Source organism: Haliaeetus albicilla, chromosome 11 (genome assembly GCF_947461875.1).
Source record: "Haliaeetus albicilla chromosome 11, bHalAlb1.1, whole genome shotgun sequence".
NCBI lineage: Eukaryota > Metazoa > Chordata > Aves > Accipitriformes > Accipitridae > Haliaeetus > Haliaeetus albicilla.
Genome location: NC_091493.1, coordinates 23,631,489 through 23,659,450, shown reverse-complemented (window position 1 = coordinate 23,659,450; position 27,962 = coordinate 23,631,489). Strand labels below are relative to the sequence as shown.

At 39.3% G+C, this 27,962-nt stretch overlaps 1 protein-coding gene across 4 annotated transcripts; it reads left to right on the top strand.

Annotated features, from left to right (window-relative positions):
• Nucleotides 1-13: 13 nt before the first annotated feature.
• KIF11 (kinesin family member 11) lies at nt 14-25,466 on the top strand. 4 transcript variants are annotated; one of them, XM_069796650.1, is made up of 25 exons: nt 14-170; nt 707-757; nt 2,870-7,088; nt 7,733-7,836; nt 10,866-10,998; nt 11,126-11,223; nt 11,306-11,384; nt 11,725-11,910; nt 11,993-12,117; nt 13,901-13,991; nt 14,289-14,531; nt 14,641-14,736; nt 15,422-15,510; nt 16,037-16,124; nt 16,895-17,083; nt 18,226-18,433; nt 18,718-18,890; nt 19,215-19,337; nt 20,344-20,502; nt 20,914-21,053; nt 21,663-21,942; nt 23,049-23,271; nt 23,523-23,677; nt 23,997-24,113; nt 24,840-25,466. In XM_069796650.1, exons 4-25 carry the CDS (start codon nt 7,754-7,756, stop codon nt 24,963-24,965), a joined length of 3,204 nt encoding a protein of 1,067 aa, XP_069652751.1. In that variant the 5' UTR covers nt 14-170; nt 707-757; nt 2,870-7,088; nt 7,733-7,753; the 3' UTR covers nt 24,966-25,466. The 4 variants fall into 4 exon arrangements, with proteins under 4 accessions (XP_069652751.1, XP_069652750.1, XP_069652749.1 ...); XM_069796649.1 differs by having other exon boundaries at nt 707-6,905; XM_069796648.1 differs by lacking the exon at nt 14-170 and having other exon boundaries at nt 499-7,088.
• Nucleotides 25,467-27,962: the final 2,496 nt, after the last annotated feature.

The window sequence follows — 27,962 nt, the reverse complement described above, 5'->3', positions numbered from 1 at the left end:
CGGAGGCGGACGGGGTTGCGGCGAGAAGGGCACCGGGGCGGCCCCGCCGCGTCGCGGGGCTGGGCTGCGCCCGCGAAGGCACCGCGTTGCGGCCCGGCGCGGAGGGAGCGGCCCGCCCGCTTCCTGGTGGCCGCGCTCCGCGTCCCTGCCGGCGAAAGCCAAGACAAAAGGTAATTAGACGCCTCGTAATTTGAGTACAGTGGGTGCGGTGCCGTCCTGAGTGGCAGAGATTTCAGATCTCCCAGTGCAGCGGGTGTCAAAATCTTCCCTCGCCCTGGGGAGAGAATTTACCCGCGGGAGCTCTCCCTCGGGAGTCCGCTCGCCGCCGCTCACCCGCCGCGGGAGGTCTGCGGCACCGCTGCTTCGGGCACCCTTGCAGGATGGGTTTACGAGGTGTAAATGCTGCATGAGGTTGAACTTCTGTTGTAATTCCATGTATTTGGTTTGTATTTCGTAGATTTCCCTGTGGGAAGGTCGTGGTTGCGGCTGGCTGCTTTAATTCCTTTCTAGGCAAAATACAAAAAAACACCCAAACCACCCCAGAAAACCCCACTGTTTGCAGTTCTAGTAATATACGTGCTTCAGATGTATCATTTTCCTATGTCTTATTTCTCAACACTAAAAAAAAAAAAGATAACGGGAAAAACTTAATGTGCAACATTTAATGCCTGATTTTAGCTTCCCCACTGCTTGTCTTTTATTACAGGTGGTATCTCCCTGCTGGAAGTTCACAGAACCCTCCTCCTGTCATAAAAAGGTAGAAAGAGGTGACCTGACAAGTTCGGTATGGTTATTTATGTACCTAGAGATGGGACTGAAGATGTATCGGAAGTGGCTTCAAACTAGTCAGCTTTGGTCAAATTAGCTGTTAGAAGTGGCAGCACGCTGCTCCATATGGTCAACAAAATCTGTCAGGGAATTTGGGTAGACATTCAGCTGCTGGTTTCCACTGAGGTCTGTGCTGCTATAGAGACGCTCTTACCAATACCTGAGCTACCCAGTTTAAAACATTCATGTCTGCATCAAGTACACCCACACTTCTGGCCTCAGTTTAGACACAGAACTGTCTCTCAAGTTAACTAATCCTGGTTGGAGCGAGGCAGTTGGTAGTTTTCACCTAAATTAACTGGTTGGATTTAGAACTGTGTGGGAGCCTAACTTTAACACAATATGTTAACTCCTGTGAAAATGAAGGATATCTTTGTCCTCATGGGATTCTAGTTTGAGGCAGTCTGGGGGGTTTTGTTTGGTTGGTTGGGTTTTTTTCTATTTCCTGGTGTATGTAAAAGTGAAGACCAGGCCGGAGGGAAAGAGGACAGGATAAATGGTAAGATCTTAAATCTTACTTCCATGCCATTGCCAGTTCATTAGAGAGGGTAGTGCCGTTGTGTCTGGCAGAAAGCAGACTGCCAGATGAGTGCCTCTTCATGATCTATCTCTTCCCTCTCTGAAGCAACTGGGGAATTAAGAGGTTGTGAATTGATGTCGCTTTCATCGATTGGGTGTATAGTAGAAATGCTTCTGCCTTTATTGTTAACACAGGTTGTAGGCATGTTGTATCAGTTATCATGTAGGGGTGAAAGCTATAAAAGTATACAGAGTTTCAGGCAGTGTATTCGTTTTTCAGGTCCTGACAAAGTTTGCTAACCTAATGTAGCCGAATGTATATATTTAGCTAATGCTGGCCTGATGTATATTTAGCTGCTCTGATAAATCCTGCCTTTCCCTGTAGATCTTGCCTAGGATATACACAGGGGCACTCCTGGGAAAGCGAAGTAGACTGCACCAGCAAAACTGTGGTGGTCTGCTAATAGTTGCATTTAAAGCAAGTGCTTCTGCTTCTGAGCTGTGGTGATGAAGTATCACACCTCCTCATGCATCTAACTGTTGCAGCAGAGGTGTGCAATAGAGGTCACACCTACTGTACTTTACACCTATTTTATCCACTGTAAGCTTATTTAGCGGCTGTTCAATGGCACTGATGTTTAGTCAGAGCAGATTGTGTTCTTATATTCTAACCCTTGCCTATTTCAGTTTATACTGCCCAAAATTACACTCATCTGGTGTTTTGGATATCTTTTCCATGTTTTAAAGATATTTTTAATACGACACCATCAGCAAAAGTAAAGAGGCCTTACAGTAAAATTCCTTTCTCAGTGTAGTCCAGCAACTAAGATTTCTTCTCCATGAAACTTTAATTGCTCGAAGACAATTGGCGCTTTCAGTCCTGCCTTCTTCACCTGCCCTAGTGGAAGAACCGGTGTTGTCCAAAATATCAAATGAACTTAAGTATGGTTTAGAGTAAGTGTGAAAATGATTCAAAAATTCCCATGAAGAAGCTTTATGGAGTAGCAGTGTGGAAATCCCTCTTCAGGATATGTGACATAACTGTACAGTGCGGGGAAAGTGATCCTCAGAGTAAGCAGGTTACAACTAATTTAGAATAAAGCCAGTATTTTATATTCCTCTTGAAAGCTAAGAGGCAGCAAGTGTAAAACTCTTAAGTACAGTCTTGATATGCTTCTAATACAAGCATATTTTCCACCAAGCTAAAATTCTGGATTAAATTCAAATTGTAATTGTATATAAAAGGGCTTTGTAGCAAACTGGCCTCAGGCTGAAAAAAGCATATGATTGTTATTTCCAGTCCAAAATAAATAGTGGTGATTTCATGACAAGGCATATATGAAAAAAGATCGCCTGTTGACTGCTCTCAGTATAAAAATACTGAATTAATTATATTTTAAAATATTAAAGTCAAAAGATAGTGAGAAACCAAGGAGACATTTCCTGCTGACTTCAGTGAGTCCTATCAAGTCTATATGTTTCCAATTTTCCCATTCATTCTTTCTTTTCTTTTTATGTAAAGGATGTCATTCAGCTGCATGCCTTAACTGAAAATAGGTAAGCATATTGAAAATTATTAGCTTTACTGTGAGTTAATTACGCAAATGCATACACCCCCCTACGTGTGGTGTTAATTTTTTATTATGGTGACTATAACTATAAAAAGATGTAAAATTGCTACCATCTGTGTCTCTGTTGGACAGTGATCTGGCACACATGAAGAAAAAAGAGATCCTTTATTCTGTGTATTTTCCCTGGTTAGTTGAAACCAATTCTGTTTTTAATCATGCTATGTATGCATTGAGTCCTTAATTTTTAACATTAAAGTAGTTATTTTATTGCATCATATCTTTCATTTTTAACGGTGAAATAATTATCCTGTTACATTGACTGAAGGAGACCCCTGTCCTCAGCTGAGAATATACCAGTACAGGCTGTGTGAGTCCTTATTGTTTAATTTTCTGTATGTGGACAACACAGACTTTAGAATATTACTGACCAACTGGACAGGCTGTTCAAAGGCTTAGAAATTGCTTTATGTTTATCTGAGGTGCAGGTCATCTCCCCTTTAATGTGAATATGCAATTAATCAGTAAATTTTTCCTATGTCACTGATAATATTAAACTCTCCACATGTTCAGTACCGCTCATACACTGTGTAGCATGTTGGTAATCAAAACAGGTGTTACTAAGCCTTGAAGAAGTCTCATCCAAACTTATAATTTGTATTAATTATATCTCTCCATTATTATAACCTTTCTTAGCTAATCATGTTTACTGACAACAATTGTACTATTTGTCAGGCCTCCATACCTATAATTACCCAGGTCATCTGATATAAATCCTAGGAAAACACTAATTTTTTTTTTTTTTTTTTGAGACATGCATTGCCTATTAATATCACTATAATACAATGATTTCTTACTGGCAAGCTTTAGTGAAAAATTGTCCTTTTGGATCAGTAAGTGGGGATTAGTAATCTCTACCGAAGTCATTACGCTGGCAGTTGTGTGTATTAATATATATTTTTCTGTAATGTTTTTGTCTCTCTCTAAAAAAAAAAAAAAAAAAGTATTTGTCACAGATGATGTACATGCCTTCTTAAAGGTCATTCTCCAAACCACTGTTAAGCCTACCCTAAGTATTGTTTCTTTTTTCTCATATTTATTGCTTGTGAAATGCTAGCTCCCTGTTACTGAGGTTATAGTGTATTAGTATCTTTAGGCTCTATCTAGTCTAAGAAAATATATGACCTATGCTATATATTGACCTTGTAAAACAGAGCTGCAGCTATTAAACTGTATGCATTTTTTAAGTTAACTCCATTACCAGAAGTACATGTTTTCCACTTACCACAGCTATGGCAAAGGTAGCTATCAGCTAGATTCAACTCCCAGTAAATAAATAGATTTCTCTTGTTTAAATGCAGGTTTGCATGATCTCTTCTTTTCTTTCATGTTTGTGAGAGACGTTTATATTTTGAGCAAAATTCTGACTAATGCAAGTTACACTTTCATACTAGGAAAGAACAAACTGCCAGAAATGGGAAGAAAAGACTTCTTGTGTTCCATTGCTGCCTTCTTTTGTACGATCCATATGAAGGAGTGTATAGAGCAAATGGTAAAGATTCAATATATTCGCATACCTGTATTTGACTTTTCAGTCTAGCAGTAGCTCCTACACAATTGTCTGTACAAATTATTTTTGCTCTTAGCATATATGGAATACAAAAAGCAAGTAAGAATAAAGGTGGTCTCAATATGTTTGCAATGGATATTGCTTTTATCTTATATTAATTTTCCCACTTGGTTAAATCTTCACTTAACTGAAATAAAATGTAGTATTGTGATTTTTAGTGTTTCATTAGAGGAAAAAAAACCAGCACGTCTTAGTAATATCAACCCACCAAACTCATTTTGGTTGGAAAGTTAAGCCCTAAGACTGTTAGAAAATACAGATTCCCTAGTTGTCTATGCATATAAATTTTAAGTGTTTTGTTTCAAGTTTTGTCTACAGAATCATTGCCTTTTTTCTAGGTTTGAGGCCAAAAGGTTAAAAATTAATGTTGTAGGGCAGTAATTTATCTGGCAGTTACTAACTTCCAAATGTCTGTCCTTGCAAAGTATTTTTCTTTTCATGTAATATATTTATATGTTATATATACTTTTAAGATTGTATTGTTTTCAGTGGCATACAACCAGTAAAGTCTTATATGGAGCAAACGGAAAGTACTTGCTCAGAAAGGCTGGCAATGAAAATTGTTATTAATCACTATAAAGATTTCATAGCTCTTGTCCCGTCTCATCATCAGTCTGTATTTAGAATGGCAGACAAATTTGTTGAATGCTAATGTTTTCTGAATCAATTTCTGCTCAGAGCAGACTAGGAATCCAACACTTCATGTCCTTTTCTATAAAAATAATGTGTATTTCTCAGATCCTATTCTTCATGCCTAGTATAAGATTGATTGGTTCTGACATTGTTCTAACTTTTGAGATAAATGGTAGAGGAGCATAATGTGATGCTGCTTCATGTCACTGTCAGAAAAATTACTGCAAGCATTATGGGTTAGGACTCATTTGTTATTAACTTTAAGAACTCATGGAGGTGGTGTAAGTTTCAAAGCAGCCGACTTAGAAAAAAAAGGGGAGGGGGCGGGGGGACACCTGCAAAATTATAGATGGGTAACCCGAATTTCAGCAACTGGGAAGGCCCTAGAACAACAACAGCAAAACACTGTAGCACTGTAGGCCATAACAGGTAGATGACAGTATGACAGTCTGTAGGAGCCAGTGCGGATTTGTTGAGAACAAAGCATGTCAGACCAGTTAAATCTCTAACATCTGCTTCGTCCCCTGTACCCACAAGGGCTGTTATCCTGGCGTAGACCTCCACCTCGCAAAGCTTTTAATACCTTCTCGAAGGAAGCTCTCACAGGGGAGCTAGGGTGACATAAATTAAACTGCTAGTGAGAGGATGCAAACTTGTACTTGGTGAGTGGTTCACATGATCTAGTTTCAAAACAAAAGGACGGATGCGTTGCACCTGCGGTGCTTTGTCCTGAGCCTTTAACTATTTATTTTCATTCTGACATAGGATTTTCCCAGTAATTGAGCAGGCAATACCAGCCTGTACACATGTCAAAAGTTAGGTGTAGAATTCAGAGTGATGTTGATGAATTGCACTGCAGACCAACCTGAGTTAAAGCATGCACAACGCACAGAGGGACCAGAGCGGAGCTCTGCAGGCAGGGCCGGTGAAGCAAAGTGCACAGATGGGGGATAGAACCTGCCTGGCCTGGCAGTTCTGCTGCAAACGCGTGGCCGCGTGGCAAACTGCAGAAGGGCACCACTGACCAAGGGGACGGCGAGGTGCCCTGCTGGGAACAGTGAACACTGTGCCCTGCCGTGTGCACAGAAATATGGTATTTTCTGTTTTTTTAAATGGGCAAAGTAATGCTTCCGCTCCCTCGGGCATTGGCTTGGTGTTCTCTAATTTTGAACGTGACATTTAAAGAAAACGTGGTCTAACTGGAGAGCCAGTGGGGATAGAAGAATGTATGGCCAGAGGGCTTGACCTGTGAGGGAAGATTACATGAGGAATGTAGTCATGTGTTTGACTTACAGCCTAACTGTGGTGGTACTGCTCAATTTAGGGTTAAACGCAATGCGCTGTCCTTTAGGGAGGACCAGTACTCAATAGTTTCACTGTGTAGGCCCGGTTACTTTGTGTAAACGATGCAGGACTACACCCTCGAAGAAGGAACTAAAGACTGATGAAAAGGAAACATCCTGCCCCAGAAGGCACCAGAGGCCAGATGATTGCCAAAGAAGCATGAACTTGGGGAAAAGTAAGGCGGCGGGGGGAGATGGCGACCACCGACTCAATTCAAGACCTAGAAGACCTGCTCCCCCCCTACACTCCTTGAGCACGGGCTGTAGAGCAAAAGAACACTGTACTTTTAATTTGAAGCGGAGAAAACCTTAGCCGAATAGAAATGGTGGCAAGTAAGTGACTACCAATAATGATTTGGGGGAAGGACTTTGGAAACTAAGTGGGTGAGTATAAATCGCTTGCTTGTTTAACTGCAGGGTGTGCTAGCTTTGTGGAATTACCGCCTAGCACCCATCTTCGCGCAAATATGCAATAAACAACGCCTCTCCTCAGCGCATGATGATTGTCTCCTTCCGCACCGGGTGACGAATCCGCCGTTCGGACAGCGCTCTGAATCCCGAAGGACGGTGGGACGCCCGGATGCCCTCGCACCCGCGGCCGTTCGGCGGCCGCTGCGGAGGCGGCGGTGGGTTTCCCTGCCGCCCCCTCGTGAGCGCGCGCGGTAGTGGCGGCAAAACCACTGCGGCACGGCAGGTTCGAGTTTGGCGTCAGGTAGAAGGTCTGCAGCGGTGCGGCCTGCGCGCGCTGGGCAGCAGCGGGCCTCAGGCGACCAGCTCGGACGCCGTGACCGCGGGATCCGTCATCCCGCGACCCGTCCGGTCTAATTCCCTTCACCGCGCTGCCCGCTCTGCCGGGCGGCTCGAGCTGCCGGGGGCGGTGCCGCCTCCGCCGCCCGCCCCGCCGTTGCTCGGTCACGTGATAGCGACCGGCCGGGCACTACAGCCCCCAGCGTGCAGTGCGCTCACAGCGGGACGGGGGGGCGGCGGCGGCGCTTCCGCCGTGCGTGTGCGTCGCCACCGAAATTTGAACATCGGTCCCATGGTGCCCCGCGGGCTCCCGCTGATTGGCTGGGCCGGGGGGCGGTGCGTGATTCAAAGTCGGTGGCGGAGCGGGCGGCGGCGGCGGCTGAGGCGAGCGGCGGACGGTTGCTCTGGGCCCCAGGCGCCACGGAGCGAAGGCGGTCAGCGCTTCGTCTCTCTCCCCCCGGCAGGTTTCGCGCCGAGACTCCGCCATGGCTTCCCTCAGCTTCCAGGGCAGCGGTGGCGCTAAGAAGGAGGAGAAGGGCAAGAACATCCAGGTGGTGGTGCGGTGCAGGTAGGCGCGGAGGCCTTCCCCGCCCCGGGCAAGCGTTGGAGGTCGGCCCGCAGCAGGGGCCTTCGGAGAGCCGCGGCTCTGCCCAGCTGCTACTCGGCGGCTCTGGGGAAAGGGAACTGCGTGACGCCTCTCCGCGTATATCGCTGTTCAAGAGCCCGCCGTTGCATCCGAACGGCGCTCGTTACTGCGCTTTAGGATGCCTGTCCGAGGCATTAATTGTTCGCGCTGTGTGGCGGACCCCTCTAGCCAGCGGAGATAATCGGCACTTCCGCAAAATTACCGCTGCTGTGAATAATTTCTTACAGCTTAAAAAGGCAAAAAGTTGCAATTTCCTGACTTGGTTCGGTACACCCAGTGTGAATCTATGTAGGAAGGCTAAGAAGAGCTAGATGAGAGTTAGTACGACTGATATTCAAGACACAAAAAAAACGAACTGAATTTTTATCTTTTATGGGCTTCTGTGGGAAGCCGCTATGATGTAGCAGCTAATAAAATTTTTGCTGCACCCACTTTTGCATATCTTTCGTGTAACTTCAGTGATGCAGACTCCGAATTCAGAGGAAAAGCTATGGGAGTCAGCTTCTTAATTAATGATGATCAACTGCATTGGCTGATAAGATTAATTTATTTTTTGGTATGATATGACAAATTTCATGTACCATAAAATTAGGTTCTCTTTGTAATTTTGAGGTGACTTTAAAGACTTGCTTATTGATACTGCATCTTAAATGTTCTTAAAGTGTTGCTTGTTAAACCTGTAATACTGCTAATGGGTTAAGAATAGTGTTCAGAATAACTTTGAAAGTTTTTGGGGTTTGGTTTCTTTTTTGAGCCAGAGCTGCAAATGTTAGCTTACACATTATGATTATTATCATTAATGCCTTTTGCAATCATACTGGAATTCCAAACAGGCTTGGAAGTTCTACTTTTACAGATGCACAATAAAAATAGAAATTAAATGTGATTTTCCCTTATTTTTGCAACACAGATAAAGAGCTGCTGAAACAAATGTTATGGGATTGGTGAAAGTGTTGCTGTAAATCAAGGCTATTGCAAAAGAAGAATAACTTTATTGAAGAATTTGAGTTTGACACTGTGTCAAGAGCAATAATCTTTTTTCATCTGATTAGTCTCAATTGTTCTGGAATAGCCTCACTAAGTATCAGTGTATATTTTAAATAAATAAAATACTCGATGTGACAGTAGCATCAGGATTGTTCATGGTGTAGTATTTTGCTTTTGTTGCAACTCATAGACTAAGTCCTATGTCAAGATTTAGTCTCTAACGCCTAAACACTTTCTAGCTCACCCTTGCTCTTGCCTCTTGTACAGCTTTTCTTTCTTAATAGAGCTTCGGTCTGTTTGAGCTAGTGAATGTTCCTTCCACCTTTCCTTTTTCTTCTGCATCAGTCAGGTTTTCCTTATCTTACAGATAGGTAGATAGATGCAATTGCATTAATTTGCTTCCAAAAGCTGACGTGTCCAAGCTTATCAAAAACATTTTAAAAAAAAAAAAAATTTGGAAACTCAAAATGCATGTATTAGCTTTGTTCATATACACGTTAATATGCTTCATACCTAAGGGGATGAACTTGTGTCACCATGGCATACCAGGTTGCTGCTTGTCTAGTGGCACATGGTGATGATCTGCATGTATGCTCCAGCCTAGCTGAATTGTTCCTCTAATTTCGCAGCTGTGGGCTATCATATCATAAGGCTGCTGCGTTTGACTGGTTCACTGGTACAGCATTACAGATGAGAATATATTCTTTGTTCACCCTCCTGCTATTTTAAAAGTCACAAAACCAAAGCTGTAACTTGCCTCTGTGAACAAGATTTTAGTGATCATCTGTTGTCACCAGCCAGTCTTGCACCAAAGTGTCTAGTGGTCTGTTCAGAATCTAACACTTCAGCCTCAGTGCTATGTTGAGGAAGAAATGTTAGCCACAAGAGTCAGGAAACTTGAGATGCCATGCACTTGTGGGGTTTTTTTGGTTTTTTTAACATTATAATTTAAAGAGACAGCATCTGAAGTGTCTCTACCATCAAAATATTTTAAAGATTACTAAGGTTGTAGAAGTTCTATTTTCAAGTTACCTGTTCAGGTCAATTATACAGGTAGCATAGACATTCAGTGCAGTAGCACTACTAAATAAGTAATAAGGCAGCATTTCATGCTTTTAGTCTTCAGCCCTGGTCATTTCCATGCTTTTTGGAAGAAATTGTTGCAAATGTCCCTTCAAGGAAAATTGTGTGCACCAGGTTTAAGTTAAATTCGTGATGAAACAAAATGCTCCCTATCAAGTTTCTGAACTTTTATTACACCTCTGTTAAACTTAAAACTGAGAGTAAAAAGCTATGTGGACTTCTTTTCTCCTGAAATCCAATGTTTTGTCCGTCTTATTAAATTCTATTCACAAATTCTATTCAAATACATCAGCATTATAAAAGTCCTGGTATTGCTGTCTACTGTTCTGCCATTAGTAGGGTCTATTAGTATTTCTGGTGCTTTAGAGTATTTTGTCATCAGTGCAACATGTAGGCCTCATTGCTTATGAAAAATAAAAAAGGAAATTTTAAAAATTAGTTTGATTCAGTATTGCCTTAACTTTCACATATCAGTTTTTCCTTTTTTGAAGGCTCTTATTTATACAATTATTTGGTCTGTTTAATCTTCTACCCCCCTGCAGCTGAACAACATTTTCTAGTGCAAGTTAGCTGTGTGCGCTCATCTAAACGATCTTAAAAGTGCTTATGGACTTGTTAAAAACTACATATGTAAACAAAGTAAAAGCTGTAGATACTTGACTTGTCCCACAGTGGGTGGAAGGAGAAACAAGGTCTGGAAACTGCCAAATTGCGGCAGTTTTTCCTTAAACAATTATTAAACAAATTAAATTAAAAGCTTTATGTTCCTTTTACCCAATTATACTATTCTGGATCCTTAAACTGAGTCATATTACTGCTTTGTCAGTTTGTTCTTGTTAGCAATGATATCAATCCGATATTCTTAACTCCTGTCTTTTTAGGCCTTTTAATGCCTCGGAACGTAAAGCAAGCTCCTATGCTGTTGTAGACTGTGATCAAGCAAGAAAGGAAGTTAGTGTCCGCACTGGAGGAGTTGCAGATAAGACATCAAGAAAGACTTACACATTTGATATGGTAACGCCTTGTCAAGTTGGGGACTTCTAGAAACAAGCTAGTACATTTCTCTAATATGGTCTGATTACTGTGTGATGCCATACATTACTGTATGGATAAATGGGATATGTTGTCTTTGCCTCAACAGGTTTTTGGAGCTCAGGCAAAGCAGATTGATGTATACCGGAGTGTTGTGTGTCCCATTTTGGATGAAGTTATTATGGGCTACAACTGTACAGTGTTTGCGTAAGTAAGCCAATAATTATTATTGGGAAATTTGATTTGAATTTTAGTTTCTTGTTTACATTTTAATTTTTTATTCTCACAGTTATGGCCAAACTGGTACTGGTAAGACCTTCACAATGGAAGGGGAGCGGTCGCCCAATGAGGAATATACTTGGGAAGAGGTATATTTTCACTGATGTGATTTCTCTTGTCTGTACTGTAGTTCAAAGTTAGAAATTGCAGAAGGCTAAAGAAAACCTAAATTGATGCCTTTCAAATCCTGAAGCTGACTTTCCTTAAATGTTTGTAAATTAGCAAATGGTCTCACTCATTTATATGAAAATCAAATCTTTACATCTTTAATGCAATCATACAAGTCTTGGCGATCTTTATATGGAAGATGATCTTTATCCAAGGTATTCTTGCTTATATCAAATCAGACTATTTAGCTGAAATTCCACTCCCCACCCTGAAATCCCTTTTAGTACGTTTATGTATTAAATACTTTGCTTTCATTTACAGGATCCACTAGCGGGTATAATACCCCGTACATTGCATCAAATATTTGAAAAACTCTCAGAGAATGGTACTGAATTTTCAGTGAAAGTCTCTCTTTTGGAAATCTATAATGAGGAGCTTTTTGATCTTCTGAATCCTACTCCTGATGTTGGAGAAAAGCTGCAGATGTTTGATGACCCTCGAAACAAGGTTAGTGCTGTCTTCCAAAATTTGTGATCTTAAGGCTTTCAGGATCATTGAGAGATAATAAGCATGCGTTATTTTCTCACAGAGGGGTGTAATTATTAAAGGTTTGGAAGAAATAACTGTACACAACAAAAATGAAGTCTACCAAATCCTGGAAAGGGGTGCAGCAAAAAGAACGACTGCAGCTACTTACATGAATGCATATTCCAGGTACAAATCTTCCCCATTTCAGAAACTTCTTGTTCTTGTTTTATTAAACAGGATCTTACCAAAGAAGTAAAAGATGTTAAAGCTAGCACAAACCTGGCATGATCTTGATATTGTGTATTGCAGTTTAGGTTGCCAAATGTGGGTTAGAAAGCCATAGTTAGAACTTCTTCCTTATCACATCCTGTGGGGTGATTCTAATAGGTGTATGAAGGTGCACTATAAAATCTGAATGCGTCTCATCTTAAAAATGGGCACGCTGTTTCTCTCTGCGTGACTTTTTACATAAGCTTCCCCTCCTGTTTAGAGTTTGCATACTTTGTTATTAATATATCCCTTGTTAATATGCAGTGTCTAGTTGGAACAGTAGCCCTGGCATTCTACCTAACTCTAGTTGAGATGCAAGTAGCAGAATGTTCTTAATCTGGCATCTAGGATATTGAAATTTAATTGTTACTCAAAGTTAAGAAGTTAACTTTTTCAAAGCTGTCTATGCCTATGGAAACAAAAGATGGAAGTCTGACAGATACATAACTGAAATATGTTGTACGTACTAGCACGAGATCGATATTCTCTGCAGTAGATATTGTACATCTTCAAAAAGAAGGCTGTAGTCCTTTCAAGTTTGGAAGATGTTTAGCTGATATACCTGTATTAGTGAGGTGGGTTGTCTTTGTTCTAGCTGTTATGGGTAGTTGGGGGGTGGGGTTTTTTTGCCAATCCTGTTTACCAAATAAAAATTTGAAGTAGGAGTTTCAAGTATCCTTTCCTTTCAGTAGAAAATGGTACACTAGGTTTTGTTACTGAAGTTGGGATTTCAAAACACTGCTAAGATCTGGTTTTTACAGGTCAACACAAGACCCTCTTTTTCAAACCCCAGCTTCTGAAACCTTGCAAACTGGATTGTGGAAGTTGGGGATAAGGTTGAGAGGTTTTTGTATGGCAATGCAGGCTACTTCATATGATTGCAGCTTGTAGTCGGAATGTAGTAGAGACACCTTGGTCAAAAATATCATTGTTTATTACTGATTTCTCATTCTTGAACTGCAGATATGATATCTATGTCACTGAACAAGTAGTGATCCAGTGTTGCAATAAACAAGGAACACCCTGTCCATGTCATCTTTTAAATTAAAGATACACTAAGCACATTTGTTTACTGGTACAAGGGAATGGGTATTTGGCTACCACAGATTTGAACACAGAACTAATTTCATCTGAAACTTAAAAAAAAAACCACACCCAACCTTTAAAGTATTAAGCTCAAGCTAAAATCATCTTAAACTGTACTACTGTTTAGATTGAAAACTGAATTGAACTTCTGAATTTTTAACACTGGATTCAGCTGCTTGTTGATTTTCTTAGCCTGAATAAAGAAAACTATATTTCTTAATCTCACATTCTGTAAAACTGTTCTTAGTGTATTGACTAAAAAATCTACAAGCCAGTTTTCTTGACATGTCTGTGAGTTGAGAACACACAAATGTAAACAAAAGCAAAGTGTTTCTCTCGGGTTTTGCTTGAAATAAGATAAAATTTGTCTGGATTGAATGAGACAAACATCATCCAGTTGCTTCATCGCTGGTTTTAAGTACCATATTCATATGTATACACACAAAAATATACTTGGTAGAATAACTGCGTATTGAAAATGTGTAATTCCCAATTAATGGGCCAAATGTATTCCCTAAAAAGAGCATGGATGCCTAATTTGCAGCAGTGTCATGTAGCAAGCAGATCATTTGGCTTTAATGGGATGTCTGTCTGAAACTCAATTCTTTTATAGCCGTTCTCACTCTGTGTTTTCGATCACCATCCATATGAAAGAAACAACAGTAGATGGAGAAGAACTTGTTAAAATTGGGAAGCTAAACTTGGTAAGTTATTTGAACTAAATGTCATTGATATTCTTAAAAGTATGAATAATCTGACCTTATTCTCTTGAGAATCTAAGGTGGGTTTTTTTCTGGTAAGGGGGAAAAAAAATCATTGTTTTTCATAACGGGATATAAACTATATTTGTCACTCTGAGAAATGTCAGTCCTATTTGTCACCCCAATGTCTCCTGAACAACTCATAAGCTAGTTCGGCTATGTTGTGTTCTGCAACGCTATGAGCCAAGCATTCTTTAGGGTGGTTTGAGACAGAAGCATGTCCTTCCTCTTGTCTTTCAGGTTGATCTTGCAGGAAGTGAAAACATTGGTCGATCTGGGGCAGTTGACAGAAGAGCTCGTGAAGCTGGAAATATCAACCAGTCTCTCCTGACACTAGGAAGAGTTATTACTGCTCTAGTAGAAAGAGCCCCACATATTCCATACAGGGAATCTAAACTCACAAGAATCCTTCAAGACTCTCTTGGAGGACGAACAAAAACATCAATAATTGCCACAGTTTCTCCTGCATCTATGAATCTTGAAGTAAATTTAAGTCTGAAAATCTATTCCTAAAATAGATATACTTTGCTAATGATACAAAAATATGAGTTAACTCCTCAGCTTGACCTAGTGTTAAATCTGTTTATCATAGGAAACACTGAGTACACTGGAATATGCCCACAGAGCAAAGAACATAATGAACAAGCCTGAAGTTAATCAGAAGCTAACAAAAAAAGCTCTTATTAAGGTAGGCTAGACATATATCTTCACAAATTAAGTTACAGGTTAGGTTTGATTCTGTTAATAAAATTTTTGCTATGCAGGAATTACGAAGTTGTGGAGAAGCTATAACTAGTAGCACTGCTTTTCTGAGGTGATTTTAATCACTGAACTAACACTTTCAAACTAAGCTGCTCTATTGATACAGCATTAGTCACTTTGCAGATGCTGAAACTTGCTAAGACTAAAGCTGGATAGAGAGGGGTATTGCTACTAGCTATGACTCTGTATGGATTACCTGATTACATGTTAGTGGAGAGCCACTAAATGACGCTGGATTTTTTTTTTTTCTGGACTTGCTATATTAGCAGCTTCATTCCCTAGAAAGTGCCTGAATTAAATTGAACTTGTCAGTAAATATGAAAGAAGAGCCAATATAAAGTAGCTGACTGCTACTAAAGCAGCTGTGATTGCCATTGTAAGCTGCTACATGCAACCAGGTATGATTCAAATGGGAGGTTTCAATGCCGACATGTATCCAGTGGTATGAATTTAAATGGTGCTATACTGAACTCATTTGGAACAGAAGTGCTTTTCTCCTGTGCTTATGCAAAACTTGTGTAGAACACCATCTTTGTGAAGTATCTGTTAAGCTAAATCTTGAAAGCAAAGTAGAAATTTTCAGGTTTACACATGATTGTTTCTTTATGCAGGAATATACTGAAGAGATTGAGCGTCTGAAGCGAGACCTTGCTGCTGCACGAGAAAAAAATGGAGTCTATATTTCCCTTGAAAATTATGAGTATGTCTTCAAAATGTCTTTAAAATTACTAACAACAAACCCCAGATACTGGTACCTATCCTTACACAGAAGTGCTTTCAGATCTATTTTCACACCAGAAAATTGAAGATAGTCAGGAGAATTTAAGTGACTCGTCAACTTGTTCTTTAGAAATTAATTATTACACAGATAGAAGCCTAAAGAGTAGCTTTGCCCTGAGGATCTTATTTATGTGGAACTTACCATAAGCATAGCCAGGATGCAGATGTATGCCATGCAGCCTTTCTTTCAGTGGAAGTGCATATAGGAGAGCAAACTTGATATAGTTTATTTTACTTTGTAAGAGGCCTAGTTTATGCAGAAAGTTTACAATGGAAAATTGTCTTAAATCCTTTCTGCACTGAGTGAAAATTACCTGCTTTTCATACAGAAGTTAACAATACTTATTTTTTGAAAATACTAAATATGTGGTATAAAAACCAGTAGATAATCTTGAAATCAGCTCTTACTTAACTAATTTGTTTGTTTGTTTTAATCCTTGCTTGAGAGCCCTTAGTGGAAAGCTGACAGTTCAGGAAGAACAAATTGCAGAGTATATTGACAAAATCAGCATCATGGAGGAAGAAGTGAAAAGAGTAAGTGATGTTTCTCAACTGTGGCTTAAATCTGCCAAAAAATGAAAGAAATCTTGGGTAAGGAGGAAAAAAAGTTTAAACAAAGAATGGTCTGAAGAGTTTTTGTTCTTAAAGCTCCCTAATTAGTCAAGAGTGGGAGCTTCCTAATCCTTGAAGTTAGGAAGTTGAAATATATATGAAGTTGCAGGATGCAATATTTATTTTTTTTAAAGCTGGTTTAATATCTACCACTTTACCTTTAATTTGCTTTGCTGGGTTTTCAGCAAAAATCTGCTTGTAAAATAGTATCATTTCAGTTGACAGATACCTGCTTAGGAACAAAGAATGAGGGGGGAGAGGAGAAGGTGATGAGCCTCCGTTAACAAATTACACATAAAATGGGAGCTTTGTCTTTAGAAGAAATGCAGATATTTGCTGGAATATGTAACTACTCTGTGTAGTCAGTTTTACTGACTCTTCTTCATTCTGTCTGCTTAGGTTTTAGTGAGATTTTTTTTCTTGTGCTGTAACAATTGTTTGGTCTTGTGGTTTGAGTGGGGAAGCAAGGATTATTACAGTGAAAATGGTGTGGTTTGTGATATTTTCAGTGAATACAGAGACTATACAAATCTATAGTCCAGGTTTAAGACCTCTGAGCCTTACAGCTGAAACTACATTAGCAGATGACAGCTTGCCTTCTGGTATTGTGGCATAATTTGAGAGATGTGAAGTGGGACTGTTGAACTTATAAAAAGCAGTGTTGCCCTATTGATGTTTGTCTTCCACTTTAGGTCACTGAACTATTCACAGTTAGTAAAAATGAACTTGAACAGTGTAAAACAGACCTGCAAGTCAAGGAGAAAGAACTGGAAGAAACACAAAAAGATCTGCAAGAAACCAAGGTTCATCTGGCTGAAGAAGAATATGTGGTTTCAGTTTTGGAAGACACTGAACAAAAACTTCATGGCACAGCTAGCAAGGTTGGTCACAATTCTTGTACCTAACTGTAACAGTAGCTTCCCATGTTTAGGAGTTTCATGGGCTGTTCAGGGAAATCATTGTTGCTAAATCATGATGGAAAACTAGGATTAGTGCTCTCTGTAAATTATATTATGATGAAAAGCTACTTAAGATTGCAGGACTTCCTCTGTGCTAATATTGACAGTTGATTGCTAAACACACTGGTTAGCGTGGAGCTACCTTCAGGCCCAGTTTGTCATGAGAGTTCCAGTGCTTTGCAGTATCTATTGTCATGACTTGTTTTGTAGAATAAGTAGTTTTCTTTACTAGAAACTTGTGGCTGGCCCTACAAAAGAGTAAGTTATATGTAACTGGGGTAGAAAAATAGCAAAAAGCTTTGCAGAGATGTGTGCTATAATTTACACTCACTGAGTGAATAATGGAAACTGTTGCCCTGTCACCTCTATATTTTAGGGTATGGTTTTGATGTGTTTGTAGATTGGTCATAATTATCGAAACAAACTTGATGTGGGAAGAGAGAGAGTGTCCTGCTATTTAAACTGCAAAGTGATGAAACTTGTATCTTTAGTCAACATGAAAATTTCCTTCTACTCAGATTCCTGTAAGGTTGGGAGGGGATGCCTTTTTTTTTTTTGCATGTGGGTTGTGGAGTGTTTGTGTGAGATAAATAGGTACAGAAGTTATTTGCACTGACTACAAAACCAAGAATCCACTATACGTTTGAATTCAAAATTATTTATCACAGAACTAGTACTGGAAACCTGTTGCTTGAGTACTAGTAAAGAATGTATTTACTGCCAAATCTTTCAGAAAAAGTTGAAGAGGTCAGGAATTTTTTTTCAGTTACTGTTCTGTGATAAATGTTATCTTAACTCCTTAAGTACTGAGGATGTCCTTTATTAATGCTTTAGTTTCAAAGTCAGAACAAATGGTCTCTAGTATGTGACTTTTTCCTGTGTTCTAAGACTATAAATGACATAACATCAGGATTAAGAACAGTTGTAATTTGATGATGTAAAGGGAAATAGCTATCTTTCTAGGGAGATAAATTCTCCTTTAACTCAGAACCGCAGTTGCTTTTCCTTATGTATGCTTGACTTCTTGTTTAAAGACTGACTAAAATAACTTAAAAAAATTGTAGTTGCTTAGTACAGTTGAAGAAACTACAAAAGATGTATCTGGTCTCCATGCAAAACTGGACCGTAAGAAGGCTGTTGATCAACACAATGCTGTCGTCCAAAATACATTTGCAGGACAAATGAATGCTTTGTTCAACAAAATACAAGATTCAGTTAGTGAAAACAGTTTGAAGCAGCAACAGATGTTGACATCTTACACAAATTTTATAGGTAAGTGTAAAACCTGTATTGGTATGTCATCCTGAATTTTTGCAACTAGTAGTACCAAAGACCGTTTCCTAAAATGCATCTGTTTTATTAAGTGGAAGAGGCTTTATTTTCAGCAATTTAATGATTACAGTTGCACCAGTAATAATATATTTGGGATGATCAACAGCCTTCTTGTGTTGTAAGAGGCAATAAGGTGATGAGCAATAAAAAGAGTTCCTATCTTACAGTGGAACTTTTAGAAAAGAAAAAAAAAAACCTGTAACTCTTCTTGGCTTCTTTTGTAGGTGACCTCCTGTCTACCAGTTCTTCAGCAGCTAATATTCTTGCATCAGTTGTATCAGCATCTTTTGCATCTGTTAAAGAATTGGTGTCTACTGAAGTTTCTCACATGTCTGAGAAAATAACACAACATGAGAATCTGTCACTCAATTGTAAAGCTGAGCTGCTGAGATTAATTGTTAGTAAATTTACATACTCTTATGTTACTTTAAATATATGAAACTTTTCTTGATCAAAAAGGGTTCTGCAAATATTGTATAGGGGTTTTCTTCTGACGTTCTCTCTACCTGTCTCTGCTTCAGCACTTGGCCATGATTATGTCCCTTCCCACTTCCCCTCCCATGTCACCACCACAAGCTGTAATGTATTATATAACAAATACTGTAAGAGCAGAGTTCATGATATGTGTATGGATAGTTTCTTACAAATGTAGATGAAGGAACAGTCATATCCTGTTTTACTTTTGCTTTTACATTTATTTTTTTTTCACCACTGTTCCTAGGAGGAACATAAATCTGGATTAGGAAGAGCATTAAATAGCTTGACACCAATGGTAGAATTTGTCTTGGGGCTAAACTGTCGGTTTCAGAGTTACATGAAGAAATACTCTGCTGTGGCGGACAAGGTAATGCACGTGACTTGTCTCTTACCTTGTCTTCTTCTATTTTATTTAATTTACAGATAACCCTTTGGTGTTTTTTCTGTAGTGTGTCAGAGTGTTTCCACTTCTGGTCTGGCCTTTTCTTTTTTATTCTGTCCCATGAGTTCTACCTTTTAGCTCTTTCTTTCAGACTTCATTTCCACTTCCGAGTGTGGTGTATTTGCTTGTTATCTGTATTGGCACAACTGCTCACCTAAATGCCACAGCAGAATGGTAAAATGTGGATGCTTAAAGCTATACAGAACAAACATTTGATAATATCCTTAATATAGTCTCTCCTGTATTTTAGAAATCTAAAATAAACAACTTAAGTCTTATCACTCCCAATTTCTCCTGCTGTCATACCAAACTTTTTCTGTAGTCACTTTGATTCCTGGGGAATGTGATGCTTTATTTTGTTAACAATAACCATAAGTGCAGACAACGCTCCACTTTTTAAAAAAAAAAAAATTTCCTTTGCTTCAATTTTTACTTGTAGTCTATCTCATGATGTTTATGTAGAACTGCAGCCTCACTCTTTTATTCCTTTTTTTCCATTTTGTCAAAAGTAAATCCTTGTTCCTGTTGCTCTGACTGAAAAATTTCCCCTTTGTCAATTACAACTCATGTGAAATCCACTCCCCTTGTCTAGAGGCTTTTTATTGGTTTTCAGGCTTAGACAGCAAATAGTCCATGGCTTACCAGCTCTTGCTTCTTGCTCTTGGCTTAACGAAGTACCTTGTCTGTGTGTTCCTATTTTGTCTACCTCGCATGCCAAATTTTGTGTTTGGAAAAGCCTGCACCAAATTCCAGCCTGTAACTTCAGATCGCTCTAGGTGTTACTTTCCACCTTTTATGCGCAATACTTTATTAGTGCCTTTGACAGTTTCTCTTGGGGTAGAGTTTGTTTCTATATAAATTTTGCTAGGGAAAAGTATCCAGTTCTTAACTAAAGATAAGTATCTAACTTCAAATAAAACTTTTTTCAAAGATGGAGGGTCATAAAAAGGAAATGGATACCTTCTTTGGAGATCTTTCTCTCACCCTGAAAACATTACGGGAAGAAACAGCCAGTGTTTTTGCTCAGCTTCAGAATGATTGTGAGAATTTAAAAGAGGAAGTGGAAATGACGAGGTTGGCACATACAAAGGTATCCTTAGAGTAAAAAGAAATCCTAACACCAAGTGTGATTACTTGCTTTGATTTAAACTCTTTGTAGCATTAAACTGTTATACTTGCTTTAGAAGAAATGTTAGGACAGTAACTTGATGATCCTAATTCTTTTCAGCCTTTGTTGGGCTGCTTTAAGAAGCTTTATGTAGGAAGGTAACAAAAAAACCCCACACTTACCCTTGCTCTAAGCATGTCCAGTATATATTCCTTTACATATACTTTCAAAAGCAAAGCGCCTCTATCTTCTCTACACAAAAATTGTACCTTCAGCTTTAGAATGATAAAGCTCTTTTATTTGCTGCATTTTTAAATAAAGGCATTCAAGTACCCTTTAAGAATGTTAACAAGTGCAGAATAACAGTGAAATGTATCTTGTTTTTCTTAATAGAGCACAGCTGAATTAATTTTGTCACTGCAAAGCCAGCTTGACCTGTTTGCTCAGGAGACTCAGAAGAACTTAACTAATGTACTCATAAAAAATGGAAGCTTGAAGACTGCCATTACTGCTGTGCAAGAAAATGTTCACCTGTAAGGAGCAGACTACTTTTGGTGTATGCTGATGCAAGATAAAACTGCAAAATTACATGCTCTTCTTATTTATATGCTTATAAAGTCTTCTGGACTAGACCTGTATGTTAGCGCTGAGTACTGCCACAGAATGTAGATCATAGTTCATGTTTCCCCAGAGTAAAAGGTAGCCCTACAAGGCTTTTAGTCAAACTTGTCTCTTGAGCATATTGCAGATAAGAGACCATGGTTTGGGGAGCAATATGCTGATGAGTGACCTTCAGTATGGCTGGACTTCAGAACTTCATACCATAAAGGCTTAGCTTGAAGTATAATAGTGTATCTATTGCAGCATGCTTCATTCAGTTGCAGACTGAATAACTAAGGTCTTGTCAAAGTTGTTGGGTTTTTGTTTGTGGGTTTGGTTGAGTGGTTTTTGTTTGGAGGGTGGGGGTTTAACAAACCTACTGCTCCAAGTGCTGCAATTCGTAAATTTACTAAACAGAGCAACAGCATAACTGGTTTGATGGAACTGCACTACTTCACTGGTTCTGGTCTTGTATTTCTAAATGTAGAATGTGTTAAAATCCACCTTTCAGTCTCTGAACTGGTACAAATATGTTGTTGCAGGAAAACTACAGACTTAGTCAGCAGTACAAATTCCAATCACAGCAAATTTATTGCATCTCTGGATGATTTCTCTCAAGAGCTCAGGATCATAAATGCTGAAAACAAGATGATGCTGGAAGAATCCACTGATCACTGTCAACAACTTCTTAGCAATCTCAAAAATGTGTCTCAGGATACTGATAAATGGGCTGAATTTACAACTGCTCAGATAGTTGACTTTACCAATCAGCAGCTACTGTCCTTCAGTTATGAGAAACAGCAACTTCAGTGTTTACAAAAGGTACCTATAGTCACTTGGAGTCTAATACAACATTTTGAGACAGGCTTTAACAGTAGAATTTGTAGGGGGGGGAAGTTCTCACTTATAGCCAGAACAAAATTGTGATTTTCTGATCACAGCAGGCTTGTATTACTCAGCTTAAATAGATGCAATTAGAGGAAATCAGAAGCTTAATTTAAGAGGAAGACTTTAAAATTAAATGCTAATAACCTCAAAAAAGGGTGTCCTGATTAATCCCATGTGGCTGACTTCCATTTGTAATTTGGGCTTTTTACATCTTTTTGGTAGTATATATCTCTAATACTAAAGCTTTATCTACCAGTGATGTGCCTGGAAGATTTGCACAATGATCAAATACAGACTACGTTCTGGAGGATGCAAATTACTTTACTGGTCAGATGGATTAACATTATGGGAGAAAGTGTTCCTTTAGTATCTACTAGTTCTGGCCTCTTACCTGAGAATTCCTTTTTTTTTTTAATTTCCATTGCAAACTTCACTTCCCACCTTTCTTGTTTTATTGTTCTAATAGGTAATGAAACAGGCAAATCCAACGTTTTGCTAACTTTCAGAAAGAAAGACTTAAAAGCATTTGCTGTCTCAAGACACCCCTGTGTGTTATACTTACTGAATGTTTCAGGAGTTTCATTCCGATGGGAATGGCTAAAAATACATGTTTTCCTTCTTTTCCCCTACAAACGCATAAAGCTTCTAGTACTTGTAGGATTTTCACTTTCACTTGAATATCCTAATTCTGTGTGGGGTTGTGCATAGAAGCATGAGGAGTCTGATCTGAACCAGATGGCATCATCTTTATTCTTATTAGTAGCTTTCTAAAATGATCATACTTTCTAAGAAACTGACTCTCTTCTGAAGATAGCTCTCGAAATGAGAGTGTAAAACTGGTGCTGAAACTGACTCTCTTCTGAAGATAGTTCTCAAAATGAGAGTGTAAAACTGGCACTGAAACCTCTCAATTTGAGGTCTCTCAGTTGTTCGTTTCAGGTCATGTTACTAATCATGCACCACACCTTAGAAAAGAGGCCATAACCTTAGCTTTCCTGTTAACTTGGTGGTTTTTGTTGGGTTTTTTGTTTTGTTTTCAGAAAAATGAAGAAAACTGTGATAAAGCGATAGCTGAAATTGCTGACCATACTGGTAGACAAAAAGCTGCTGAGGAGAAGGTACTAAATGGCCTTCTTGATCAGGTAAAGGTTGATCAGGAGATACTTCTGGAGCAGAAGTTGGCACTTAATGAGGAAGCACAGCATGGACTGACTCAGGTTAATGGTTTCCTGCAAGAGGATCTTAAAGTGGATATTCCAACAGGTATTTAAAGTAGGTCGGGGACAGAATGGTCTTAAAGAAAGCAATTTGAGTTGCAGAATTCGTAAGTGAAGGTTAATGGGGACATAATATAACTAGCAGCCTTACACCTTTTTTAAGGTGCATGCAAAGAATGGCGACTGAACAAAGCTTGACTTCTGTATTGAGTTAATGTAAAATTGATGGTCTGCAATTAAAGCAAATGCTGATCGTGTTTAATAGCGCCTTTCATTAGTATACAATCTTCATTAAAGGGACAACTCCACAGAGAAGAGACTACTTCTATCCAGTCACACTTGTGAGAACAGAACCCCGGGAACTTCTACTGGAGCAATTAAGAGAAAAGCAACTAAAGCTTGATGCTATGCTAAACAGTGTGACAAAGGAGGTGGAGGATAATGCAGATCAGGTATGTGTATGAATGGCAAATGAGGCTCTTCATTGAAGAGTTCACATCTTTAGCAGTTTTTTCATGCCATTGTGGAGAGTTGACTAGAACCCCAGAGTTGTTGCAGCCTTTGTGTTTTACAGGGTACTCGGTCACATGTGCTGAGCTTTTGACAAAAACAGTCTCTTGAAAAATAAGAGAAGACGTTAATAATTTAGAGACTTTCAGTTCTGTTTTTCAAAATGGAAGTGCCATGTCTTTTATAGACCTGATCATGCTTAGTACATTCACCTAGGGAACTCAGACATTAAATACGCTTTTCTGAAAACTTCTCGTTTAGGACCTGTTGGAAGAGGAGGAAGAGTTGCAAGAATCCAGTGAAAGCCTTGCTAGTGACAAATCCTTTGTGGATACAAACATATGGTGCCACGCAAATGGGGGCATTCCCTTTTTCCAGGTAACTTCCACAGATATTCCAAACAGCTATATATTTAAGAGTGAAGGAAAATTATTGTTCCATAATAGTGTTGTAGTCTAAAGTCACCTACTATCATTTAGTGTAGTCTCACAACTTCTTTGAACCCTGTAGAATATGCTTTGTTAAACTTGAGCTAAAATAACAGCAGATTCTGATAACAGTTAACAGCAGATAAATAATGCAAATTTCTGATGAGCTGGACAGACAGTAGAAAAATCCTCAGCAAATAATCCTGCATGAAAAAAGTTGTCATAATTTACTACACAAACACATGTGTGTTAATGTAAAAGTTGAAATGAGATGTGGAGTATCTTCTTAGAGGCCAGATGGAAATACTAGCATTCTTCACTGGTTTGGGTTTGGTGTTTTGGTTTTTTTAGTTGTTGTTTTTTTTTTTTACTTTATTCCTTTAGACCCTCTTGCTCTACCAATGTATCAGTGTGTAAATCCCTGGTATATTAGGCTTGGATTTGGCTTGGGGAGGGTGGGAGGTATATTTACTTGTCATGGATCCCTTAAAAATAGCTGCTGAACTTCCAGATGTCTACAATAAATCTCTTTAGTAAATGCAATATTGGGAACCTTTTTCAGGAGTTATACCAACTTTTTTTTTTCTCAGAACACTATATACTGCATTGTACATGAGCAAGTAGTCTTTAATTTCTTTGTGTTCTCTTAACATTGGGCATTTTCTTTAAATCCCAGCACAAAAGGAGTCACAAAAAGGATAAAGAGAACAAATCTGCAGCTACAGTGGAGAAGAACAAAATAGAGGATATGACAGAACAGTTTCTTCCCAAATCTAAGCCTCCTTTAAGAGCACTGAACTAAGATACATCCACTGCAGATTCCTGTTTTGAAATACTTGGGTCTGTCTACTGAGCCATAACTTTCTTCAGTTAGTCTCGGTCTCTGTACATAGTGATACGTTGATGCAAAGTTGGATCAAAAGATTGGCCTGCCAGCTGTCCTGCCTTTGTCCAATTTCTATATGCTGTAGCTTGCGAAGTATTAACGGACTTTTTTAAAAATTAAAAAAAAAACCACAAAACCAAAACTCCCTGCAGATGGTGGTGCTGTATGTTTAAATATACTTTTATCTTGTCAAGTAAGAGATCCTTTTCTGTTTCTCAGTAGATTTAAAACAGAACAGAAAGGTATGTGGAAAAATGCTTTGTCAGCATTACTAGCTACCATTTTATTTTTAATTAACTGTAAATAAGTGTTGGTTTTGTACCTGCTTTTTAGTCTGATTTCTGTTTCTATGAAGTAGATAGCTGTCTTTTGACTGGGATACTTCAAATAAATCATTGATACATGGAGAAAAAAAAATGTATAAGCGCCTCCCTCAGAGTAAAACAAGCTTATGTGACTTTCATCTTATATTACCAGGTTTAATTTAGGTAAAACATTAGCAGCTGTGTTGTAAGTCTTGTGCTGTCAGAAAAGGATCATGGAATGGTTTGGGTTGGAATGAACCTTAAAGATCATCTAGTTCCAACCCCCCTGGCATGGGCAGGGACACCTTCCACTAGATAGGTTGCTCAAAGCCCCATCCAACCTGGCCTTGAATGTGTCCAGGGAGGGGGCATCCACAGCCTCTCTGGGCAACATGTTCCAGTGCCTCACCACCCTCACAGTGAAGAATTCCTTCCCAATACCTAATCTAAATCTGCCTTCTTTCAGTTTAAAGCCATTTCTCTTTATCCTATCACTACACTCCCTGATAAAAGAGTCTCTTCCCACAATTCTGTAGGCTCCCTTTAGGTCCTGGAAGGCTGCTACAAGGTCTCTCTGGAGCCTTTTCTTCTCCAGGATGAACAACCCCAACTCTCTCAGCCTGTCTTCATGGGGGAGGTGTTCCAGCCCCCTTATCTTCTTTGGAGCCCTCCTCTGGACCCACTCCAACAGGTCCATGTCTGTCTTATGTTGGGGGCCCTAGAGCTGAACAATGTTCAGCTGTGTGAATATTGTGAAAGTGTGAATGCTTCCCTCCCTTGTTTCCTAATAGACAACAGCTTTATTTCAGTACCTCTTCAGTATATGAAAGCCAGTCTCACTACTGGGTTTTGGGGTTTTTTTTGTTTGTTTTCATTAGTTTTGAACCTAACTGTTCTTATATTTCCTATTAACCTTCAGCTGTGATGTGTTGGCTTGGATAAGATGTTGTCAACCACAGCTTCTGTATTGTAAACTGGCAGCATTTCTTTTAAGATGTAGATACTTCACATTAAAACATGCAAACTTGATTACAAATGCAGCTCCTATATCGTACAACAGCAGTGAATTTCCTGTAATTGACAGTAGCATTTGACCAGCTGTTCTTTTCATTCTGCTTACCTGAGAATTTGAAGAAAACTTCAAGCTATGATGTGCTAAAAAAGCAGATGAATAGGATTATGATGGGAGTGGGGAGAGACACTGGAAGGCAGCCTTAATTGGCATTAAAGCACTATTCTTGGCTAACTGTCAAAACACGATTTAAGAGATTGTTAATTTTTCTGTATCTAGCTTGCAGGCTTAAGCTGATCTTTCTTCAAATGGGTGGTCCATATGTCTATTTGTCTTTGAGCAAGTATGCCAACTAGATCTACTTTGGACACCATTCAGACAGCACACTGCAGTCTCACCAATACAGAAGGACATAGTTTGAAGTATGCCCTTGCACTGATTCTCTGAACTCTAACATGAGATAGACCATTAATCAGTTGTGTTTGCCTGAAACACCTGTCTTACCTCTTTTTTTTTATCCTCTCTTGCCACTGTGGGCAGAGCTAATTGCTTTTTTCTTAATAGCCTGGTAGGAGGAGGGAAAACATTAATTCCCTTTCAAATGAGTAAGAGACACAAACATGTTTGGGTTTTGTTGTTGTTTTTTTAATTTTAGAGGGGTGTTATGATATCTTGGTACCTAGCTTATATACCAAATCTTTCTGTTGTTGTAAGGGACTTGAAACACTGGAAGCTACAGGACTGTCTGCTTCAGATAGTGTTTGGCATATTGTCAAATTCTGGCACCAGAAACTTAACAGACTCAAGAACTCTCCAGGGCCTAGGGTCCATTTTCTTGCACTGCATGCCTGTTAACACTGACTAGATATTAGCATGATCTTCCATGACTGTTCAAGAAATCATTTATTAACTAAAATTCAACCAGAAGTGTTGGTCCCACAGCTGTATTGGAAAGGCCTAAGCCAAAGGGGAGAGGCTTGTGCAAGCCTTTCACCCTACTACTTCATTTTCCCAATTTGAGTTCACAAGATCAGTATGAACAAACTGGAACAGCCAGTACCCGAGGAGGGTCACATCCATAAAATCACGCCAGAATCTGTGCTTCCTGCTTTATCCTCTTTGAAACTGTCTTGTCTACCTTGGCTATTTGGTTTCCTCTGGTACAGGCACAGGCTGCTTTCCTGGTAGCTGGGACCCTTAACAGCTGTATGAATTTCATGGCCTGTTTGCATGCTCTCTCTTTTTCTAAAGTACCCCTCAGAGTCATGTTTTCTTTTGTTTGCAATACTGGCATCGCAGATCATTGCTTCATTGGCCATGCTGTTACACCAGAAAGCTGAATAGGATGAAAAATCCAGATGCAGAACCTTTCTTAGCTTCTCTGTCCATGTCTCTTCTCCCACTAGATGGCTCTAACACTAAAGCGTTAGTCCAAAGCTCAAGTACTGGCCACTAATGAGGACTTAGACATAAGCATTTTGCCAAGCTTTTTGTCAAGCATCTGTTAAAAGAACAGGTTTCAAAAACTAATATCAAATTTATGCTTCCACGAGGATAATTCCATATTCAAGCTTGGGCAAGGTTTTTTTTTTTTTG